At 38.9% G+C, this 22,092-nt stretch overlaps 1 protein-coding gene and 1 long non-coding RNA gene across 4 annotated transcripts in view; one reads left to right on the plus strand and one right to left on the minus strand.

Moving 5' to 3' along the window:
* The window catches only part of DEUP1 (deuterosome assembly protein 1), a 107,472-nt gene extending 94,208 nt beyond the window's left edge, over positions 1-13,264 (plus strand). For 2 of the 3 annotated variants that reach the window (XM_008020507.3, XM_073020276.1), the window contains 2 exons: positions 155-266; positions 9,562-13,264. In XM_008020507.3, coding sequence (XP_008018698.1) covers positions 155-266; positions 9,562-9,738 — 289 coding nt within the window. In that variant the 3' untranslated portion in view covers positions 9,739-13,264. The other variant, XM_073020275.1, reaches the window with a different exon arrangement.
* The window catches only part of LOC103248232 (uncharacterized), a 144,346-nt gene that overhangs the window by 110,208 nt on the left and 12,046 nt on the right, over positions 1-22,092 (minus strand). The gene's annotated exons all lie outside the window — the stretch shown is intronic.

Below are 22,092 nucleotides of genomic sequence, written 5' to 3' on the forward strand. Positions count from 1 at the left end.
CAGGAAAGTCATATTCAAAGAAATGCCCAGGTAACAAGCCCAAACATTTTGTTGCGTTTTCCCCCTATTTAGACATCTGAGAGATTAAAAGCCTTAGCTACATAAATAAACGTGTCCTTGATAGCAACAACAACCACCATTTCTTCTCTTTTAGATTTAGTCATGATTGTGAGCCAAATAGAAGTACGTCTCCCTTGCCACCTTTGACATTTCAAACCAAAGAAATGACAAGTCCTTTGGTTAGTGATGATGATGTATTCCCACTGGTGAGTTGCTGGTTGTGGGCTTTTTTTTTTCTTTAATGGGTTATTGCTTTACTCTTACACTGATGTCAATAAACTGATGTACACAGTACTTTGTTTTTAACCTCACTCCTTGAATAGGACTCCAAGATGGGTCTGTAAGTCATTTGGCCATACCTATCTATATAAGGAAAAGATATCCATAATATTTCATAAAGTGTTTCAGTCAATGGTTACTAACCTCTAATGCAGGCCAGAATTACTGGAGATGGTTTTTTTAAAAAAATGCAAGTGTTTGGGACTCACCCTTCGATATTTCATGAGTCCTCAAGGATCTGTACATTTTAAAGAGCTGCAGTGATCTTTTGGACTGATTTAAAACATCTTTTCTATTGACTCTGTCATACGTGCAGACACATGTACAAATCATAAATGGACAGCTTGATGAGTTATCACAAAAGGAAGGTAACTACCACCCAAGTAATGAGCAGAACATCCCCAGCACTCCAGAACCGCAGCTCATGTTCCCTTCCAGTGTCTACTTCTGCTTGCCCCCAACATAACCACTATCTTGACTTTTAGCATTATCGATTTGTTTTGCCAACTTGCAAATTTTATATAAACTATATCATATGGTATATGTTATTTTGTTTCTGGCTTCTTTTTCTCAACCTTGTTTTTTTGATTCATCATCACCCATATTGTTTTATACAGCTGTAGTTTATTTTTGTTTCTCTATAGTAATCTATGGGATATAAACATCACATTCAATGACAATAACATTTGTTTATTCATTCTACTATGGATAGACATTTGAGTCATTTCCAATTTGGGGCTATTACAAATAATGCTGCCAAAAAATTCTTTTATGAGTCTTTTGGTGCATGTATATATACATTTCCACTGGGCATATATACCTAAAATGGAATACCTAGGTCAGAGGGTATGAATACTGTCAGCTTTAGTAGGTACCACCAAACTGTTTTCCTGTAGGAGTCAATGAATACCCAAAGTAGTGTGTAAGAGTTGTCCTTGCTCTACAGTCTAACACATGGTAATATAAGCCTTTTTAAATTTAGCCATTATGGTCAGTATGTAATAAGATCCTTTTGTATGGTTTTAATTCATGTTTCTCTGGTGAATAATGAGACTGAGCAACATTTATTGGCCATTTTGATATCCTTTATACAATATCTGTTCAATTTCCTCACTTAATTTTCTGGTGGATTGTCTTTATTGTTACTGATTTATGGGTATCCTTTCTATTCTTGATATAAGCCCTTTGTTGCTTATGTGTTGGTTTTGATTTGTAATAGTAGAGACTAGAAGTAAAAGTTAAGCTATTTTGGTAGAAGAATGCTTAAAACCATTAGCTTTTGAAGTATTAGAGATCTCTAGTGCCCTGAAATGCTCTTTTGTGTTCATCTCAACATAAAATGCCAACGTTATTGAAACAGACTAAAATCCATACCAATAATGTAAACTAAATAAAATTCCTCATTTAAGTTATGAGAAATTCCAAGGGGACTTTGCAAATTCTGCATCAATAAAACTTTGATCATTAAGGACTTAAGCACATATTTCAGTCAAGCAATGGAAAAAGTTGCTAAATACTCCACTGTGCTAATATCAGATGATTTCAGGATTTTTAGGATCACAATTACTGTCTGCTCAAATATCACCTTATCAGATATGCCTAAGCAACCAGTCTGCAATAGTGCCTCCCTCTTCACTCCCTGCCCCTCATCTTACCTTTTCTCATAGCACTTCACTATGAGACATTTTGTTGCTTGGCCTCCCTCCTTTAGAATGTATGCTCCATGAAAGCAGGGGGTGTTTTCTATTTTTGTTCTTGTGGTAACCCAACACCTAAAATAGGCTTGGCACTAGTAGTCACATAAAAGACATGCAGAAGTATCTGTTGATTTAATAACACGGGGCTTCCTTCTATCTCTAAAATTCTACATTAATCTTTTGAGGAATTCCTAACCTCCAGAGTAACCAGGAAAGAAAATTCTCAACTCTTCTAAGAACTGGGCCTGGGGAACTTAATCTGTGATGGAGGCCTTAAAATCCTATGGGAAACCACTGTTCTAGGTGTAGTGGTTTCCATCTACTACTGCATTTTGACATTCACATCACTACCATTCCTATCAAGACCACTGCTGATCTTCTAGTTGCTAATTAAATGCACATTTTGAAGTATTCATCTTTCTTAATCTTTTTGTCTTGAGATTCTTATGTTCTCTGGCTTCTATGACACTATACTCCACTGATTCTCATGTCACCCTCTGACTACTGTTTCCCAGCCTGTTTCTGGGGTTCTCCCTCCTATTTCTGTCCCTTAAATATTAGTGTTATTCATAAAATAAAATAAACATGTATTGAATACCAACTATATGGCAGCTCCTGTTCTAAACATGTCTTTGAATAAGATAGATACATAAGTAATATGGTGAAAAAATAGACGAAACTTCATCAATGGATGAATGGATAATCAGATTGTGGTATATACATACAATGGAATATTATTCAGCCATTAAAAGCAGCTATGCCAAAAAAGGCCAAAAATTACTACAATGTGGATGAGCCTCAAAAACACGCTAAATGAAAGAAGCCAAATGCAGAAGGTGATATATTGTATAATTCCATGTATATTAAATAGCCAGAATACGTAAATGAAATCCGTAGAAACAATGCAGATTGGTGGTTACCAGGGGCGGTGGGGAGGGAGAAACAAGGAGCCGTGGCTTAAGGAGCACAGAGTTTTCTTTATGGATAATGAAACTATTTTGGAACTAGATAGAAATGGTGGCTGCAAAACACTGTGAATGTACTAAGTGCCACTGAACCGCTCATTTTAAACTGGTTAATTTTATGTGAATTTTATCTCAAAAACAAGAGGAGAAAAATTAATGATCGGAAATAAATGAACAAATAAGAAAATATCAAGACCAGGTGCCGTGGCTCACGCCTATAATCCCAGCACTTTGGGAGGCCGAGGCGGTCAGATCACCTGAGGTCAGGAGTTCAAGACCAGCCTAGCCAACATGGTGAAGCCCCGTCTCTACTAAAAATACAAAAATTAGCTGGGCATGGTGGCGCATGCCTCTAGTCCCAGCTACTCCAGAAGCTGAGGCAAGAGAATCACTTGAACCTGGGAAGCAGAGGTTGCAGTGAGCCGAGATAGGATCACTGCACTCCAGCCTGGGCAACAGAGCAAAATGCTATCCACCCCGCCCAAAAAAAAAGAAAAAGAAAAAAGAAAATATCAAATAGTAATAAATGCTGTGATGAAAAGAAAAGCAGGTAATGTGATAGGGAGTGATGAAAGTATGGGGGATTATTTTAGGTTGAGTAGCCAGGAAAATTATCATTGAGAAAGGGAAATTTAAGGTGAAACCCAAACAATAACAAATCCAGTCTTGCAAAGATCTGGTAGAAGAGAGTTTCAAGTAAGGGAACTATAAGGCAGGAATGAGTTTGGCAGGTATGAGAACCAGAAAGACTGGGGGGCCTTCTGGAGCTTAGAAGGGAAGAGGGAGACTGGAACAAAAGGGAACAGAGAAGTCGTCAGGGGAAGTCCAGTATATGAGGACACTAAGTCATGGAAAGGAGTTTGGATTTTATTTTAAAACAATGGGAAGCCATTATAAATTTTCAATTAGGAAAATACTGGTCTGTTTACTCCATTCAAAATTATTTTACTCTATTTAATAATAAACAGCCATGTTTAAATTTTTTAAAAAGATCCTTTTTACTGCTAAATAAAGAATAAATTATAGAGGGGCAAGGGTAGAAGAGGAGACAACTATCATAAGGCTATTGCAGTAGCCTAGGCAAGAGATAATGCTGGCTTGGTAGCAGTGAGGTAGAGCAACATATTAGATCCAGGAAATATTCTGGTGTGTAGACCAGACTTGACAATGAATTGTATATGGGAAGTGGGAGAAAAGAGTGATCAAAGACGACTCCTAGGATTTCAACCTGAGCATTGAGTAGACGCTAACACCACTTTCTGACATGGGAAGACCAGGGAAGAAATAGGGTTAGAGGAGAAATCTTGATTTCTAGGTTGGATATATAAGTTTAAAATGTTTACTAGACACCCAAACATAGACATTAAATAGTCAATATGTGATATGTGAATCTGATATCAAGGGCGAGATCACAGCTGGAAATATAAATATGGGAATAATCAGCATGTGATTGGTATTTAAGTCTGTAGAACTGGATGAAAATACTTAAGTATAAAGAAGAAATCATCCCAATACAAAGCCTTGGGTCATAATATTGAGTGACCTAATAGGAATCCTGAAGGAAAGGAGGAAAGTTTGATAATGAAGAGGATGGGGCTCAAGGAGGGTCCTCTTTCATTTGCAGAAACAAAGTCACTGAGAGGTAAGAAGAAATAGGATCCACAGTATAGGAGGAAGGATGAGTTTCTGAAACAGGAGGATGGCCTAAAATTCAGCTACAGATACAAATAGATGTGAAATATTGAGAGAGCTCCCCTGTGACCCCTGGGAGGAGGCCAGGTCACAAGGTAATGAGTAAGAAAGTGAACATACCAGGGAAGTACAAGAGAATCGCCTCGTAGTGACCATGGTACTTATGGTCATGAATTTAAAGTGAAACTAGTCCATGCAGTAATTTACCCCCAACCTGTTGGCCCCAGCATTCAGCTGCTCAGGTGTAGGCATGACCCAGGTAGATGGGTCAACTTAATTAGGGGTGGGTTTTACTGGGTTATCAGGATAGAGACAAGATACAGGGAGGGACAAGTTGCTGAATGGTTATGAGATGGATGGGAATAAGCAGAGTCAGAAGGGAAGAGAGAGTATGAGGAAGATGATGGATAGTGAAAAGGAAAGAGTCTAAATGAAGTCAGAGAACTTCTGGTGTGGGAGTACTAGATTAAGCATGCTGGAAGGATGATGGATAGGTTGCTTTAAATATCAATTAGTAAATAATGCAGTTCTCATTGATGATAGTGTCAAGGACATGCTATGTGGGTGGATGCCTGAGATGAAGGATTCCCCAGGGCTCCATCTTTTAACTTCTTTTTTTCCTTTTACTTGCCTATCTTGCATAATTTCAATCTTATGGCCTGTCATCTATAACTTCCAAGTCTGTCTCTCTGATTCAGATCTGTATTCTGAGTCCTAGACTGACATATCTCACTGTTTACTTGAGTCTTTTTAAGTCTCATGTCACCTCAAACTGATTAGTATTCAAAATTGAATCCATTTTCTTCACTCATAAACTAACTAAAAAATTTTATTGAAAACACACTGACCTAGAATCTGTGCTAGAACCCGGTGAATCAGAAATAAATAAGAGGCCAGGAGCTGTGGCTCACACCTATAATCTCAGGCCAAGGCAGGAGGGATTGCTTGAGCCCAAGAGTTCAAGACCAGTCCAGGCAACAGAGCGAAGCTCCGTTTCTACAAAAACTTTTTTAAAAAAGAGCTGGGTGTGGTGGTGTGTCCCTGTAGTCTCACCCACTGGGGAAGCTGAAGTGGGAGGATCACTTGAGCCCAGGATTTGGAAGTTAAAGTTAGCTGTAGTTGTACCACTGTGCTCCGTCCTGGGCAATAGAGCAAGACACTGTCTCAAAATAAATAAATAAATAAAAGAAGGAAGATCTTACTCTTAATGGCTTCTTTTACCTTTTTCTCTTTCTCAGTAAATGGCATTAGTGTCACTAATCACTCAGGCCAGAATCTAGGAAGTCATCTGTCTGAGATCAGGTTTTCTAGAACCTAAGATGAGATTCTTGTGAAAGTGACTTACTGAGGGAGTATTTTAGTGTTTTCAGGGGGAGAGTGAAGGAGACAGGCTATGGGAGGGGAAAAAAATTAAGCAAAGATGTGGTCTCAGCTACAAACTAGTATAGCTTGGTGTCCCAGGAAGCTTGGCACCTAAATTGCACCACAGCAGTGGTTCTCACCGAACAAGAAGTCTGGTATTTTATGCCCCTGTGTCCATCAATCAGTCATTGCCTCAGAGAGGGTAGCGAATGGGCAGAGGAGGGACTGCAGCTTCCCAAGTGAGGCAGGAGCCTCCAGTTCAGTGTAGGGCAGTTCCCCAAAGGAGCCAGCTGTGAGCTGTTAGTAGCCAACACCCACCCAGCTGGAGGAGAGATGCATCAGCCTGGGAAGGGGATCCAGGTAGGGCACCAACCACCATGGTTGCACCACTCAGAACCAGCTTCTTCCATAGCCTCCATTCAGGCATAGCTTCTTTACGATTCTTGCTGGTCATAATTTCTGGAAAAACTGTTTAGAGGAAAGTTAGTGAGATAAGCCACAGCCCCTGATGCTGCAATTGGTCACTGACACCTATCATTGCCTCACCCATTCTAGATTCCTCTCCCCATCAGCCAACTCTTCTGTTGATCCAGGTGGTTTTTCTTTTGGGGTGAACCCCTAATGTTCATGCCCTTATTAGGATATAGTTTCTGTATTTGCCAATTAAAATTAAAACTGGGCATGAGAGTAACAAAAAGATGCCTCAGAGGATCATCGGAGTACCAAACACATTCCTCACTGCCTCTGTTATGCAGTAGCATTCTTACCTCTTCAGGATGACTTAGGGTCAGCTACCTCTGCCAGTATAGGAACACCACTCTGTGTATCTGATCTGCTGGCATGAGGAGCCCAAAGTGACCACATGGGAGCCAAAGCTCTAAGTTTGGTGGGACTCTTACAGGTCTTTTGGTAGAAGCATTCTGCCTCTAAGAGCCAGGACCTGTAGAACAACAAAGCCTAAAGATACATAGACAGAAAGCACAGATTCTCCAAGTGGGTTAACAGAAGTGATAGAGAGTGGAGCCATTCCTGCTTCTTCCCTTTTGTTCCCAGATCCATGTATTCTACCCATTGGAAACACAGAACCATAAAACAGCCATTGGTTTAAAGGGTATACCACATCCTGAAGAATGGCACCCCAACCTCACAGGATATAATCTCCAAGCTGGTGCCTCAGCTTTGCCATCAAGAGGCCATCCCAAAGCTCTATCATGCTAGCATCCTCTGGATAGTGCTGTGTGTGGTTAGGACCAGTGGATACCATGGTCATGCCCGTACTGCCATACTCTTTTGCTATAAAGTAGGTATCTTTACTATTAAGCAGGGTCTCTCTCATGTCTGCAGGTAAGTGATTCTGTGAGCCCTAAGATAGTGGTGCAGCCAGGAAAGGCAAACACGCAGAATTCATATCCATTCTGATAAGGATACAGCATGGCCATTTCCAAGGTACTAGGGACCTAATGCAGTCAAGTTGCCACCAAGAGGCTAGCTGGTCTCCTTGAGGGATGATGCCATATCAAGAGCTCAGCTTTAGTTTCTGTTGCAAGCAGGTCAGACATTCAACAGCAATGGTCACTGGATTACCCTTGGTGAAAGGGGAAACCATGGTATTGGTATGATGCATAATTCCCACTGAGGTAGCCAAAGAAAGAGGATGGATCAAATCATCCTGTCCAGTTGCTGGATGCTCTGCCTCAACCAGGACTCAACAGCATGATGAGAATTGTCTTACAAATAGTCTATAGGTTTCTGCTACAGATGGCATAGTCTTGTTCCAAAATCTTAAGGGTCTGTGACACAGCTTTCCCACTGAAACTTTCCAGAGGCTCCACAACGTATTTTTCTCTGCCAGAGATTCTTCTAGTATGGTATCTACCAAGTCATTTGACCAAAGTAGCAGGACTGCTTGTACCCTACCCTGAACCTACTACACAGCTCTTTCTTTCTAGAGTTCTGGGCTTGCTCAAAAAAAATTGTTTTCTGTGTTGCCCAATAAATGAATCTGATTATTCAATTATTTGATCCAAGGGTGGAACATTTTCAAGGTGCATTAATTTTTGCTTTACCTAGGATGTTCTGACTTGCCCCATAGCAGCAGACACCTAAAAACAACGTGTCAAGCCCCAATCTTTTACAGGGTTTATCTTTCACCCTCTAGAGTACTTGCATCTTTCCATCCCTTTAATATACTTGCTACTTCTTGCTCATCAAGTCTCATTAACATGATGTTAGTGTTAATATATGATGTTCCATGTGATAGTCTTTGGAATGTCCAGATGGGCTAGGCCCCTTCAGAATTTATTGTGACAGCTTCACTAATATACCATTGGGGCAAAACCATGGATATATACTGTTGGCCACCCCATGTGAATGCTAACTGCTTCCTATCCTCCTTTTTATTAGATATTAAAAAGAATGCATTTGCTGATATTAAAAAGAAAGCATTTGCCAGATCAATAGTAGCATACCATCTACCTCAGGCTGTGATAGTCTTCTCTAGTAGAGATACTATCCCTGACACAGCAGCTACAGTTGGGGCTACTAGTTGGAAAAGTGTGCAGTACTCCATCATTTGCATGATCCCTATTTTGGCAGGGGCCAGATTGGTAAACAAAATCCACCTATAACAAGGTTCACATGTATACAGATTGTCAACTCCCCAAACACTACATAAAGTCCCATTCTTCCTACCAAAATGAAAGTCAAAGAAGAATATAGTAACCACAGAACTGGAAAATTAAAGTACAAATTTCCTCAACTAAAAAAAAAAATTAATTTTTGTATGTGGCTTTTTAAAATGAAGAATTGTAAAATTATCTGATGTTGTCCTTTATTCCTTAGCTACAGATTTTTATTTTTACTTTTTATAAATAAGCACTAAACAGGTCACAAACAGTTAAATAGCATTTTCATGTCACCATGAAGGCTGGAACTGGGGCACTCGTCCCTGATACTTTCTTCTCTATGATAAGACAAACAAGATACATACCAGCATCACAGCCCTCCCTAATAGGGAGCCACCTCCACCCCAAGACACATCATGCAGCCAGCCTTCTCACCTGGCTAACTCCAAGCATTGATTCGCCCTGTCAAAGCCAATCCTTATTTTCTATATAAACCTTCTGGTGCAATTCCACTATAATTTTTACTTTAACTTTTTGGAGTTGCCTATTTTCAAATGAAAATCACTGGCTTTGCAAATGATTGCAGCATGTTTTAGGCAGGTTCCATGGTGAGTGCATTGTCCCTGCATTTGCGGTTGGACAATATAATACTCATTTCTAGAGCTTTTTAATGTAATGGTGCTGTGATGTCTTACTTAGTTCCTTGAAGATTTCATTACTGGTAACTGAATTACACTAGTAGTAGGAATTCAGCCCAAGATGTGTTCTTTAATTAAGAGCTGCAGTGTTTGACAGTATGTCAGGGATGAAGCATGCCTGGAAATGTGAAGATGTTTAAAAGCTCTGTATTCCTCATTCACTTTTCTTTCTTTCTCTCTTTAGTCTCCCCCAGATATGTCCTTCCCAGCATCTTTGGCTGCACAGCATTTCCTTCTGGAAGAAGAGAAACGAGCAAAAGAACTTGAAAAACTTCTAAATACACATATTGATGAACTGCAAAGACAAACAGAATTTACTCTTAATAAATACTCCAAGCTAAAACAAAATAGACACATATGAGCTTTTAAACTTTTTTATTTGCTTCCCCCCCACCAAGAAAAAAAGCTCTGGCAAAATATTTACAAAGCTGATTAATGAAATCAAGAAATTCTGTTCTGTTTCCTTGAGTAAATAATTTTGGTAAGGCAGCTAGAAAATAGTAAGTATTTTGTTCGATAAAGCTGTTTGCATTTCTGCATTAACATGCTAAATTGTCCTGCTATAGAGTTACTATAAAATAAACATGACTATTCCAAAAGAGATTTTTTTTCCAGTCTAAGGAATATGTTGGAATTAAATATGCAGTTTTTTCCCCACTTGAATCATGTATACTGAAAACCCATTTCCTCAGCAACTACACAAAATAGGGGAAAGGGAAGTGCTATATTCCAGATACAAATGACTCAAAGGCAGGTCAGTTGTACTGGTTTTGAAAACTCAAGGATTTTATAAATAAAAATATTTAAGTATTTCCAGTTATGTAAACACTCTAAAATTCTACAATTTTTCGGAAAAAAAAAAAAAAGCTATAGCTTTACTGTTTTTACATTCACGTTTATAATGTCTGTCTGTTTCAACACAATGAAGGTACATGGAATGTGCAATTTACAAACCTAAACTATATGTGCCAAAAATTAACGCTTTTTTGTTAGTACTAATTACTTCACGGACACGAACAAGATAAAGGAAATATGAAGCATTACTGTTGCTACATTTTTCTTTGTAATCACCTCTGTTTTTAATGCAATGAAGGAATGTAAAATTCAATGGACTTGAAGCATAAATGCTAAATGTGTATAGAACAGTAATAGCATGGCTGTGAACAATAAAACAGGTTACAAATACACAGCAATAATAGAATATACTTTAAGAGTTTCGTGTGTGTGTGTGTGTGTGTGTGTATATATATATATGAAGAGAGATTATGAAAAAAGGTAAGTCTTACTACAGCTTTTATGGTTTTCTATTTCCCTTTAAAGAAACAATCTCAACATATTGAAAGATAAACCAAAATGCCATTAGGTAACAAGTGTCATTTTCACGTGAAAAATACAGAGCATTGTAGACTTCAGATGACATGACCACATGTATTTGTATAGCTCTGGATGTTGGAAGAAAAAGAAAAGATGTATTCGTATAGCTCTTGATGTTTGTCTTAGCTTAGCCTGCTATAACAGAAATACTACAGACTGGGTGACTTAAACAACAAACATTTATCTCTCACAGTTCAGAAGGCTGGGAAGTCCAAGATCAAGGTGCCAGCTAATCTGGTGTCTGGCAAGGGCCCACTTCCAGGCTTGTTGACAGCCACCTTCTTGATGTATCTTCACATGGCAGAGAGGAAGTATCTCTCTCGTTTCTTTTTTCTTTTTTTTTTTTTTTTAATACTTTAAGTTCTAGGGTACATGTGCACAACGTGCAGGTTTGTTACATAGGTATACATGTGCCATTTTGTTTTGCTGCACCCATCAACTCATCGTTTACATTAGGTATTTCTCCTAATATTATTATCCCTCCCCCAGACCCCCACCCATCGACAGGCCCTGGTGTGTGATGTTCCCCGCCCTGTGTCCATGTGATCTCATTATTCAGCTCCCACTTATGAGTGAGAACATGCAGTGTTTCGTTTTCTGTCCTTGTGATAGTTTGCTGAGAATGATGGTTTCCAGCTTGATCCACGTCCATGCAAAGGACATGAACTCATCCTTTTTTAAGGCTCCATGGTGTATATCTGCCACATTTTGTTTATCCAGTCTATCATTGATGAACATTTCGGTTGGTTCCAAGTCTTTGCTATTGTGAATAGTGCCGCAATAAACATAAATGTGCATGTGTCTTTATAGTAGCATGATTTATATTCCTTTGGGTATATACCCAGTAATGGGATCACTGGGTCAAATGATATTTCTAGCTCTAGATCCTTGAGGAACTGCCATGTTGTCATCCACAATGGTTGAACTAATTTACACTCCCACCAACAGTGTAAAAGCATTCCTATTTCTCCATATCCTCTCCATCATCTGTTTTTCCTGACTTTTTAATGATCGCCATTCTAACTGGTGTGAGATAGTATCTCATTATGGTTTTGATATGCATTTCTCTGATGACCAGTGATGATGACCTTTTTTTCATATGTCTGTTGGCTGCATAAATGTCTTCTTTTGAGAAGTGTCTGTTCATAACCTTTGACCACTTTTTGATGGGGTTGTTTCTTCTTTTCTTGTAAATTTGTTTAAGTTCTTTGTAGATTCTGGATATTAGCCCTTTGTTAGATGGGTACATTGCAAAAATTTTCTCCTGTTCTGTAGGTTGCCTGTTCACTCTGATGACAGTTTCTTTTGCTGTGCAGAAGCTGTTTAGTTTAATTAGATCCCATTTGTCTATTTTGGCTTTTGTTGCCATTGCTTTTGGTGTCTTTGCCCATGCCTGTGTCCTGAATGGTATTGCCTAGGTTTTCTTCTAGGGTTTTTATATCTAACATTTAAGTCTTTAATCCACTTTGAGTTAATTTCTGTACAGGATGTAAGGAAGGGATCCAGTTTCAGCTTTGTACATATGGCTAGCCAGTTTTCCCAGTGCCATTTATTAAATAGGGAATCCTTTCCCCATTGCATGTTTTTCTCAGGTTTGTCAAAGATCAGATGGTTGTAGATGTGTGGTATTATTTCGGAGGACTCTGTTCTGTTTCATTGGTCTATATCTCTGTTTTGGTACCAGTACCATGCTGTTTTGGTTACTGTAGCCTTGTAGTGTAGTTTGAAGTCAGGTAGCGTGATATCTCCAGCTTTGTTCTTTTGACTTAGGATTGTCTTGGCAATGCGAGCTCTTTTGGGGTTCCATATGAACTTTAAAGTAGTTTTTTCCAATTCTGGAAGAAAGTAGCTTGATAGGGATGGCATTGAATCTATAAATTACCTTGGGCAGTATGGCCATTTTCACGATATTGATTCTTCCTATCCATGAGCATGGAGTGTTCTTCCATTTGTTTGTGTCCTCTTTTATTTCGTTGAGGAGTGGTTTGTAGTTCTCCTCGAAGAGGTCCTTCACATCCCTTGTAAGTTGTATTCCTAGGTATTTTATTCTCCTTGAAGCAATTGTGAATGGGAGTTCACTCATGATTTGGCTGTTTGTCTGTTATTGGTGTATAGGAATGCTTATGATTTTTGCACACTGATTTTGTATCCTGAAACTTTGCTGAAGTTGCTTATCAGCTTAAGGAGATTTTGGGCTGAGACAATGGGGTTTCCTAAATATACAATCATGTCATCTGCAAACAGGGACAATTTGACTTCCTCTTTTCTTAACGGAATACTCTTTATTTCTTTCTGTTGCCTGATTGCCCTGGCCAGAACTTCCAGCACTGTGTTGAATAGGAGTGGTGAGAGAGGGCATCCTTGTCTCATGGCGGTTTTCATAGGGAATGCTTCCAGTTTTTGCCCATTCAGTATGATATTGGCTGTGGGTTTGTCATTAATAGCTCTAATTATTTTGAGATATGTTCCATCAATACCAAGTTTATTGAGAGTTTTTAGCATTGAAGGTCTGTTGAATTTTGTCAAAGGCGTTTTCTGCATCTATTGAGATAATCATGTGGTTTTTGTCATTGATTCTGTTTATGTGATGGGTTACGTTTATTGATTTTCATATGTTGAACCAGCCTTGCATCCCAGGGATGAAGCTGACTTAATCGTGGTGGATAAGCTTTTTGATGTGCTGCTGGATTTGGTTTGTCAGTATTTTATTGAGGATTTTCACATCGCTGTTCATCAGGGATACTGGCCTAAAATTTTCTTTTTTTGTTGTGTCTCTGCAGGCTGTGGTATCAGGATAATGCTGGCCTCATAAAATGAGTTAGGGAGGATTCTCTCTTTTTCTATTGATTGGAATAGTTTCAGAAGGAATAGTACCAGCTCCTCTTTATACCTCTGGTAGAATTTGGCTGTGAATCCGTCTGGTCCTGGACTTTTTTTGATTGGTAGGCTATTAATTATTGCCTCAATTTCAGAACCTGTTATCAGTCTATTCAGAGATTCAACTTCTTCCTGGTTTAGTCTTGGGAAAGTGTATGTGTCTAGGAATTTATTCATTTCTTCTAGATTTCCTAGTTTATTTGTGTAGAGGGGTTTATATTATTCTCTGGTGGAGTTTGTATTTCTGTGGGATCGGTGGTGATATCCCCTTTATCATTTTTTATTGCATCTATTTGATTCTTCTCTCTTTTCTTCTTTATTAGTCTTGCTAGTGGTCTATTTTGTTGATTTTTTTCAAAAAACCAGCTCCTGGATTCAACGATTTTTTGAAGGCTTTTTTGTGTCTCTATCTCTTTCAGTTTTGCTCTGATCTTAGTTATTTCTTGCCTTCTGCTAGCTTTTAAATTTGTTTGCTCTTGCTTCTCTAGTTCTTTTAATTGTGATGTTAGGGTGTCAATTTTAGATCTTTCCTGCTTTCTCTTGTGGGCATTTAGTGCTATAAATTTCCCTCTACATACTGCTTAAATGTGTCCCAGAGATTCTGGTACATTGTGTCTTTGTTCTCATTGGTTTCAAAGAACATCTTTATTTCTGCCTTCATTTTGTTATTTACTCAGTAGTCATTCAAGAGCAGGTTGTTCGGTTCCCATGTAGTTGTGCGGTTTTGATTGAGTTAATTAATCCTGAGTTCTAATTTGATTGCACTGTGGTCTGAGAGACAGTTTGTTGTGATATCTGTTCTTTTGCATTTGCTGAGGAGTATTTTACTTCCAACTATGTGGTCAATTTTAGAATAAGTGTGGTGTGGTGCTGAGAATGTATATTCTGTTGATTTGGGGTGGAGAGTTCTATAGATGTGTATTAGGTCTGCTTGGTCCAGAGCTGAGTTCAAATCCTAGATATCCTTGTTAATTTTCTGTGTCATTGATCTGTCCAATATTACAGTGGGGTGTTAAGGTCTCCCATTATTATTGTGTGGGAGTCTAAGTCTCTTTGTAGGTTTCTAAGGACTTGCTTTATGAATCTGGGTGCTCCTGTATTGGATGCATATATATTTAGGGTAGTTAGTTCTTCTTGTTGAATTGATCCCTTTACCAATATGTAATGGCCTTCTTTGTCTCTTTTGATCTTTGTTGGTTTAAACTATGTTTTATCAGAGACTAGATTGCAACTCTTGCTTTTTTTTTTTTTTTTTTTTGCTTTCCATTTGCTTGGTAGATCTTCCTCCATCCCTTTATTTTGAGCCTATGTGTGTCTTTGCACATGAGATGGGTCTCCTGAATACTGCACACCAATGGGTCTTGACTGTTTATCCAATTTGCCAGTCTGTGTCTTTTAATTGGGGCATTTAGCCCATTTACATTTAAGGTTAATATTGTTATGTGTGAATTTGATCCTGTCATTATGATGTTCGCTGGTTATTTTGTCTGTGAATTGATGCAGTTTCTTCATAGCATCGACGGTCTTTACAATTTGGCCTGTTTTTGCAGTGGTTGGTGCTGGTTGTTTCTTTTCATGTTTAGTGCTTCCTTCAGGAGCTCTTGTAACGCAGGCCTGGTGGTGACAAAATCTCTCAGTAATTGCTTGTCTGTAAAGGATTTTATTTCTTTTTTATTTATGAAGCTTCGTTTGGCTGGATATGAAATTTGGGGTTGAAAAGTCTTTTCTTTAAGAATGTTGAATATTGGCCCCCACTCTCTTCTGGCTTGTAGAGTTTCTGCCGAGAGATCCACTGTTAGTCTGATGGGCTTCCCTTTGTAGGTAACCCAACCTTTCTCTCTGGCTGCCCTTAACATTTTTTCCTTTGTTTCAACCTTGGTGAATCTGACAATTATGTGTCTTGGGGGTTGCTCTTCTCGAAGAGTATCTTTGTAGTGTTCTCTGTATTTCCTGAATTTGAATGTTTGCCTGCCTTGCTAGGTTGGGGAAGTTCTCCTGGATAATATCCTGAAGAGTGTTTTCTAACTTGGATCCATTCTCCTTGTCACTTTCAGGAACACCAATCAAATGTAGATTTGGTCTTTTCACATAGTCCCATATTTCCTGGAGGCTTTGTTCATTTCTTTTCACTCTTTTTTCTCTAATCCTGTCGTCTCACTTTATTTCATTAATTTGACCTTCAATCACTGATATCCTTTCTTCCACTCTATCGAATTGGCTATTAAAGCTTGTGCATGCCTCATGAAGTTCTCGTGCTGTGGTTTTCAGCTCCATCAGGTCATTTAAGGTCTTCTTTACACTGTTTATTCTAGTTAGTCATTCATCTAACCTTTTTTCAAGGTTGTTAGCTTCCTTTTAGCAATGGGTTAGAACATGCTCCTTTAGCTTGGAGAAGTTTGTTATCACCGACCTTCTGAAGCCTACTTCGGTCAACTTGTCAAACTCCTTCTTCGTCCAGTTTTGTTCCTTTGCTGGCAAGGAGCTGTGATCCTTTGGAGGAGAAGAGGTGCTCCAGGTTTTGGAATTTTCAGCTTTTCTGCTCTGATTTCTGCCCATCTTTGTGGTTTTATCTGCCTTTGGTCCTTGATGTTGGTGACCTACAGATGGGGTTTTGGTGTAGATGACCTTTTTGTTGTTGTCGATGCTATTCCTTTCTGTTTGTTAGTTTTCCTTCTAACAGGCCCCTCAGCTGCAGGTCTGTTGGATTTTGCTGGAGGTCCACTCCAGACCCTGTTTGCCTGGGTATCAGCAGCAGAGGCTGCAGAACAGCAAATATTGCTGGATATTGCTGCCTGATCCTTCCTCTAGAAGCTTCATCCCAGAGGGGCACCTGCCTATACGGGGTGTCTGTCGGCCCCAGCTGGGAGGTGTTTCCCAGTCAGGCTACATGGGGGTCAGGGACCCACTTGAGGAGGCAGTCTGTCCGTTCTCAGAGATCAAACACCATACTGAGAGAACCACTGCTCTCTTCAGAGCTGTCAGACAGGGACGTTTAGGTCAGCTGAGGCTGTCGGCTGCCTTTGTTCTGATATGCCCTGCCCATGGTAGTGGAATCTAGAGAAGCAGTAGGCCTTGCTGAGCTGCGGTGGGCTCCGCCAAGTTCGAGCTTCCCAGCCTCTTTGTTTACACTGTGAGCACAAAACCGCCTACTCAAGCCTCATCAATGGCGGACACCCCTCCCCACACCAAGCTGCAGCATTGCAGGTCTATCTCAGACTGCTGCAATAGCAGTGCAATGCTCCATGGGCGTGGGAGCTGCCGAGCCAGGCAGGGGAGGGAATTTCTTGGTCTGCCAGTTGCGAAGACTGTGGGAAAGCACAGTATTTGGACAGGAGTTTACCGTTCCACCAGGTACAGTCACTCATAGCTTCCCTTGGTTAGGAAAGGGAAATCCCCCAAGTAGAGTAAATATGGAATTATAATATTATGGGAACACCATCATATGTTAGGTTCATTGAAATATTATTATGCATTGCATGACTCTATAAATTTTGGGCAGGCACAAACATTCTGTCCACAACACCTTCCCATAGGATTATTCATTTAAACTCAGAATGAGCCTGTGAGGTCAGCAAGCCTGATATCCTTGTCCCTGGGAATCAGAGCTGTTAAGAAACTTACTCAGAATCAGGGTAAACGAGAGAGTGAGAAAGGAAACCCCTGGACTTCTGATTCCTGGCTCTAGCTCTTATTACTTCCCAGTATCACTTCTTGTAAACAAGCAGCTGGTGAACAAAGCTGCACCCACAGAAGCCAGGTTTGATGACAAAACATCAGAAGGTCCAAAGCCATTAGTGTACTCACAAAATCTCCATGTGGAAAAATAATAAAAGTTATGATACTTTCAAATTGTTTAGTAATTGCTAGCCTACACATGAGGAAAATATTTTCCAATGTTATCTTTAGAAAATAGGAAGAAGTATGTTCAGGAAAAAGGCATTCCATAAACGAATTTGAAAACCTTAATATCCCTAATACAAACAATGAAAAAGTTTAAATATACATATCTTGATAATCCCCTAAGTCGGAATGACATTTCATTCTTTTCAGGGTAAAGATACAATTGAAAATTGTTGAAATAAACATCTAGGCTACAATAGTCTCAGAACTTGGCAGAGTCAAGACAGCATGAGTTTGGACTATGTCCAGAACTAACAGTGAATTTGCCCCTATGGACTATTAGTACTTAAGTCCCTACACAGACTTCTTTTAAATTACTAGTTCAGTATTCCACTTGGTACTAACTTTCTTAAAATTGTCATTTTCAATATGTTTTGCTTAAGAACAGGATTCAGTGTTCAAAAGGAATCATATGCTGAAGTCCAACATCGACATACTGTAATCAAGATAAAAGGCAAGCAGTCCTGGTTGAATGCTGAAAGGAGATAGTGAGGCCAACATCCCCTCTCTACTCCCCATCTCTATTCCCCTCTCTTCCCCTTCTGCTCACCATAGGCCAAAAGCATGGCCATGGAGCAGCTTCCCTAGATGTTGTGGAAGGGACCTGAAGGAAAGGCAGATTTGCTTGGTTATTACCTTAGCACAGAATACATTTTCCTGCAGAAACTGTTTCACGGATACTGGTTATAACCTCCACACCAAAAGCAGGATTTCAAACATCGAAGCCTTCAGCAGGCCCAAGCATAGAACTAAGGAGATCCTCAGAGCTACCTCACTGACCCCAGGACCGGACTAGAAATGTTTAGGTCTTAAAGGTGCTCCGTACAACACGACAAGTTAGACCTGTTGGAGACAAGGTGCTCCATGCCTTGGCGCAGTGACCTTAACAAAGCTTCCATTTCCTTATCTATAGAACAGGCATAATAATACTACCTACCTCAGATGACTGTTGTGAGGATTAGAGGATGTAATATACATCATGTGGTTAGCATGGAGCGTGGCACAGTCAGTACTCAGTACATGCTAGCGGTTAGCATTTGCCATCCTTGCCCTCTGAGGCATTATGTCTGAGTTCAGAAGACAAAGCACATCCTCAGAGAACAATACTATCATTTTTGAGAACCATGTGACAGCCACCATACATAAGTTAAACTCAATCATTAACAGTTTTCTTAAAAATAATTACACACCATAAAATTCACCCATTTAAAAGGTATATTTCAATGATTTTTACTAAGTTTACAGAGTTGTGTAGCCACTGCCACAACCCAGTTTAGAACATTGCCTTCACTCCAAAAAGATCCCTAATGCCTGTTTTTAGTCACTTCCTGTTTCTATGCCCAACCCCAGGCAGCTACTACTTTCTGTCTCTACAGATTTACCTGGACATTTTACATAAATGAATTCATCTGTGGGTTTTTTTTAATCTTAGCATAATGTTCTCAAGATTTGTATTGTAGCATATATCAGTATCTTGTTCTTTTTTATTGCTCAGTAGTATTCTGTTGCATGAATAAACCATGTTTCATTTATCTGTTTCACCAGTTGATGGACATTTGAATTGCTTCCAATTTAGGGCTATTATGAATAAAGCTGTTATGAATACACAAGTCTCCACGGGGACATATGTTTTCATATCTATTGAATCATTTCCTAGGAGTGGAATTTCTGAGTTACATGGTATATTTATGTTTAACTTTGAAAAGAAATTTTCTATGGGTATAAAAGAATATTTCATTCTGGTTTTAATTTTCATTTCTCTAGTAGCTAATGATGTTGAGCACCATTTCGTGTGCTTACTGACCATCCACATCTATTCTTCAGTGAAACGTCTATTTAAATCTTTTGCCAATTTTATAATTAGGTTATTTCTCTTGTTGAGTTATAAAAATTCTTTATATATTAGATATTAATCCTTTATCAGATATAAGATTTGCATATGTTTTCTCCTGGTTTGTGACTTATCGTTTTCTTAATGATGTCTTTTGAAGCAAATAAGTTTTAAATTTTGATAAAGCACAGTTCATTTTTTTATTTTACAAACTATGCTTTTAGCATCATATCTAAGAAATATTTGCCCAATCCAAGTTACAAAGTTATCCTTTATATTTTCTTCTAAAATTGTTATAGTTTTAAGTTTTACATTAGATCTACAGTCCATTTTGAGCTAACATTTTTGTATGGTGATAGGGTCTAGATTCATCTATCTAATTGTCCCAGCACCATACATTTAAAAAAAACTATTCTTTTTCCCCTTTAAATTGTCTTGGCACCTTTGTTGAAAAATCAATTGGCTATAAACATAAGGGTTTATTTCTGGACTCTTAATTCTCTTCCATTGACCTATATGTTATTCCTTATGCCAGTACCACACAATCGTACTTATTGTAGTTTTGCCAGAAGTTTTGATATCAGGAAGTGTAAGTCCTCCAACTTTCAAAATGATTTTGGCTATTTTGGGTCCTTTGCATTTCCATGTAAGTTTTAAGATCAGCTTGTCAGCTTGTCAATTTTTGTAAAAAAAACAAAAAAACAAAAAACAATAATAATAGTAAGCCTGCTGAGATTTCTGTGGAGATTAAGACGGCAGTCCTCTCCAAAAGGACCTATATTGAATCTCAGTTTAGGCAGTATTGCCATCTTAATAATATTGAGTCTTGCAATTTGTAAACATGAAATTTCACATTGATTCCATTATTTAGATCTTCTTTAATTTCTCTTAGAAATGTTTTAGTTTTCAATGTATAATATTATGCTTCTTTTGTTAAATTTATTCCTAAATAGTTTATCTGATTTGATGCTGTTACAAATGAATTGTTTTCTTAATTTCATTATTGGATTGTTCATGGTTAGTATATAGAAACACAATAGATTTTTGTATACTGGTTTTGTATGCTGTGACCCAGCTGAGCTCATTTATTCTAGTAGTGGGGGGTGTGTGTGTGTGTGTGTGTGTGCGCGCGCGCGCGCGCGCGCGCATGCGCTCCTCGGAATTTTCTGCATGCAGGGTCATGTTGTCTTTACATAAAGACAGCTTTTTTACTTCTTTCTTTCCATTCTGGGTGCGTTTTCTTTCTTTTCCTTACCTGACTGCACTAGCTAGAAACTCCAGTACAATGTTAAATAGAAGTGGCGAGAGCAGACATGTTTGCCTTGTTCCTGATCTTAAGAGAAAGCTTTTAGTCTTTCATCATTAATTATGATGTTAGCTATAGGTTTTTTGTAGATGCTTTTTATCAAGTTGCAGAAGTTCTCATATAGTCCTAGTTTGTTGAGAGTTTTTATGATTGGCCATTAGATTTTGTTAAATGCTTTTTCTGTGTCTGCTGAGATGATCATGGGGTTTTTGTCCTTTACTAATATAGTATACTATATTAACTTTTAAAAGGGATAAACCAATCTTATATTTCTGGGATAAATCCTACTTGATCATGATGTATAATTCTTTTTATATATTGCTGGATTGGGTCCGCTTATATTTTGTTAAGAATTGTGTCTATATACATGAGGGATATTGGTCTCTAGTTTTCTTGTCATGTCTTTGTCTGGCTTCGGTATCAGGGTAATTTTTGCCTCACAGAGTGAATAGGGAAGTTTTCCCCACTCCTCTGTTTTCTGGAAGAGTTTGTATTATTTATTTAAATGCGAATGAAAATCAGTAGTGAAGCTATCTGGTCTGGGCTTTTCTTTGTGGGAAAATTTTATATTACTTAATATCTTTCCTTGTTATAGGTCTGTTCAGATTTTCTATTTCTTCTTGAATCCATTTTGGTGATCTGTGCCTTTTAAACTTGATTTAATCTTTATAATAACCTTGAAAGTAAGAATTAGGCCTATTTTATTTTGAGACTTAAAAGACTGAGTGATAGTATTCCAAGATCAAGTATCTGGAAAATGGCCAGTCTGTGGAGTGCAAACATCCGTGCTGCTTCCAGCAGGCCACACTGCCTCTAGCAGACGTAGGGCTTCTTGAAGGAACAGGTGACTCCTCCCTACACCACCAAGGCTGCCACCAAAAACAACCTTCTGTTGCGGATGTCCTAGTTCAAGTTTGTTTTTTTTTTCCCCCTCAATGACTTGTCCCTCCTGGGAGTTCCAAATGCTGGCAACAGGGAAGCTAACAAAGCCTAAGCCTGCTACTGCCCAAAGACCAGAGTTTTCCTCACTTGAAAGCCCCCTTGAGAATTGCTGCCTTAGGAGCCCCAGCCTCCTCGGAAAGCACCCAAGGATAAGGGCTGTACTTACTTCAGATGGACACGGTTTTCTCCCTTGCCTGCCAAGGAAAGGAAAAACAAAATGCCAAAGGACCAAGGTGTGGTGTGCAATGAACCACACTTGTTTTGATATTGACTGCTGACAACTGATGACCAATACCTGTGCTAAATAAGAGGAGCTCAGATGCGCTGACTTCCCAAATGTTGTTTACTCACACAGAAATGAAATGGCTGTTCCCCCAATAGGAGGAACTCATCCAAGATCAAACTTACTGGTTCTGTGGGTTTCACATAAAATGAAAAATTAGGGTGGACGCAGTAGCTCATGCCTGTAATCCCAGCACTTGGGG

The sequence above is a fragment of the Chlorocebus sabaeus genome, chromosome 1, assembly GCF_047675955.1.
Source record: "Chlorocebus sabaeus isolate Y175 chromosome 1, mChlSab1.0.hap1, whole genome shotgun sequence".
NCBI lineage: Eukaryota > Metazoa > Chordata > Mammalia > Primates > Cercopithecidae > Chlorocebus > Chlorocebus sabaeus.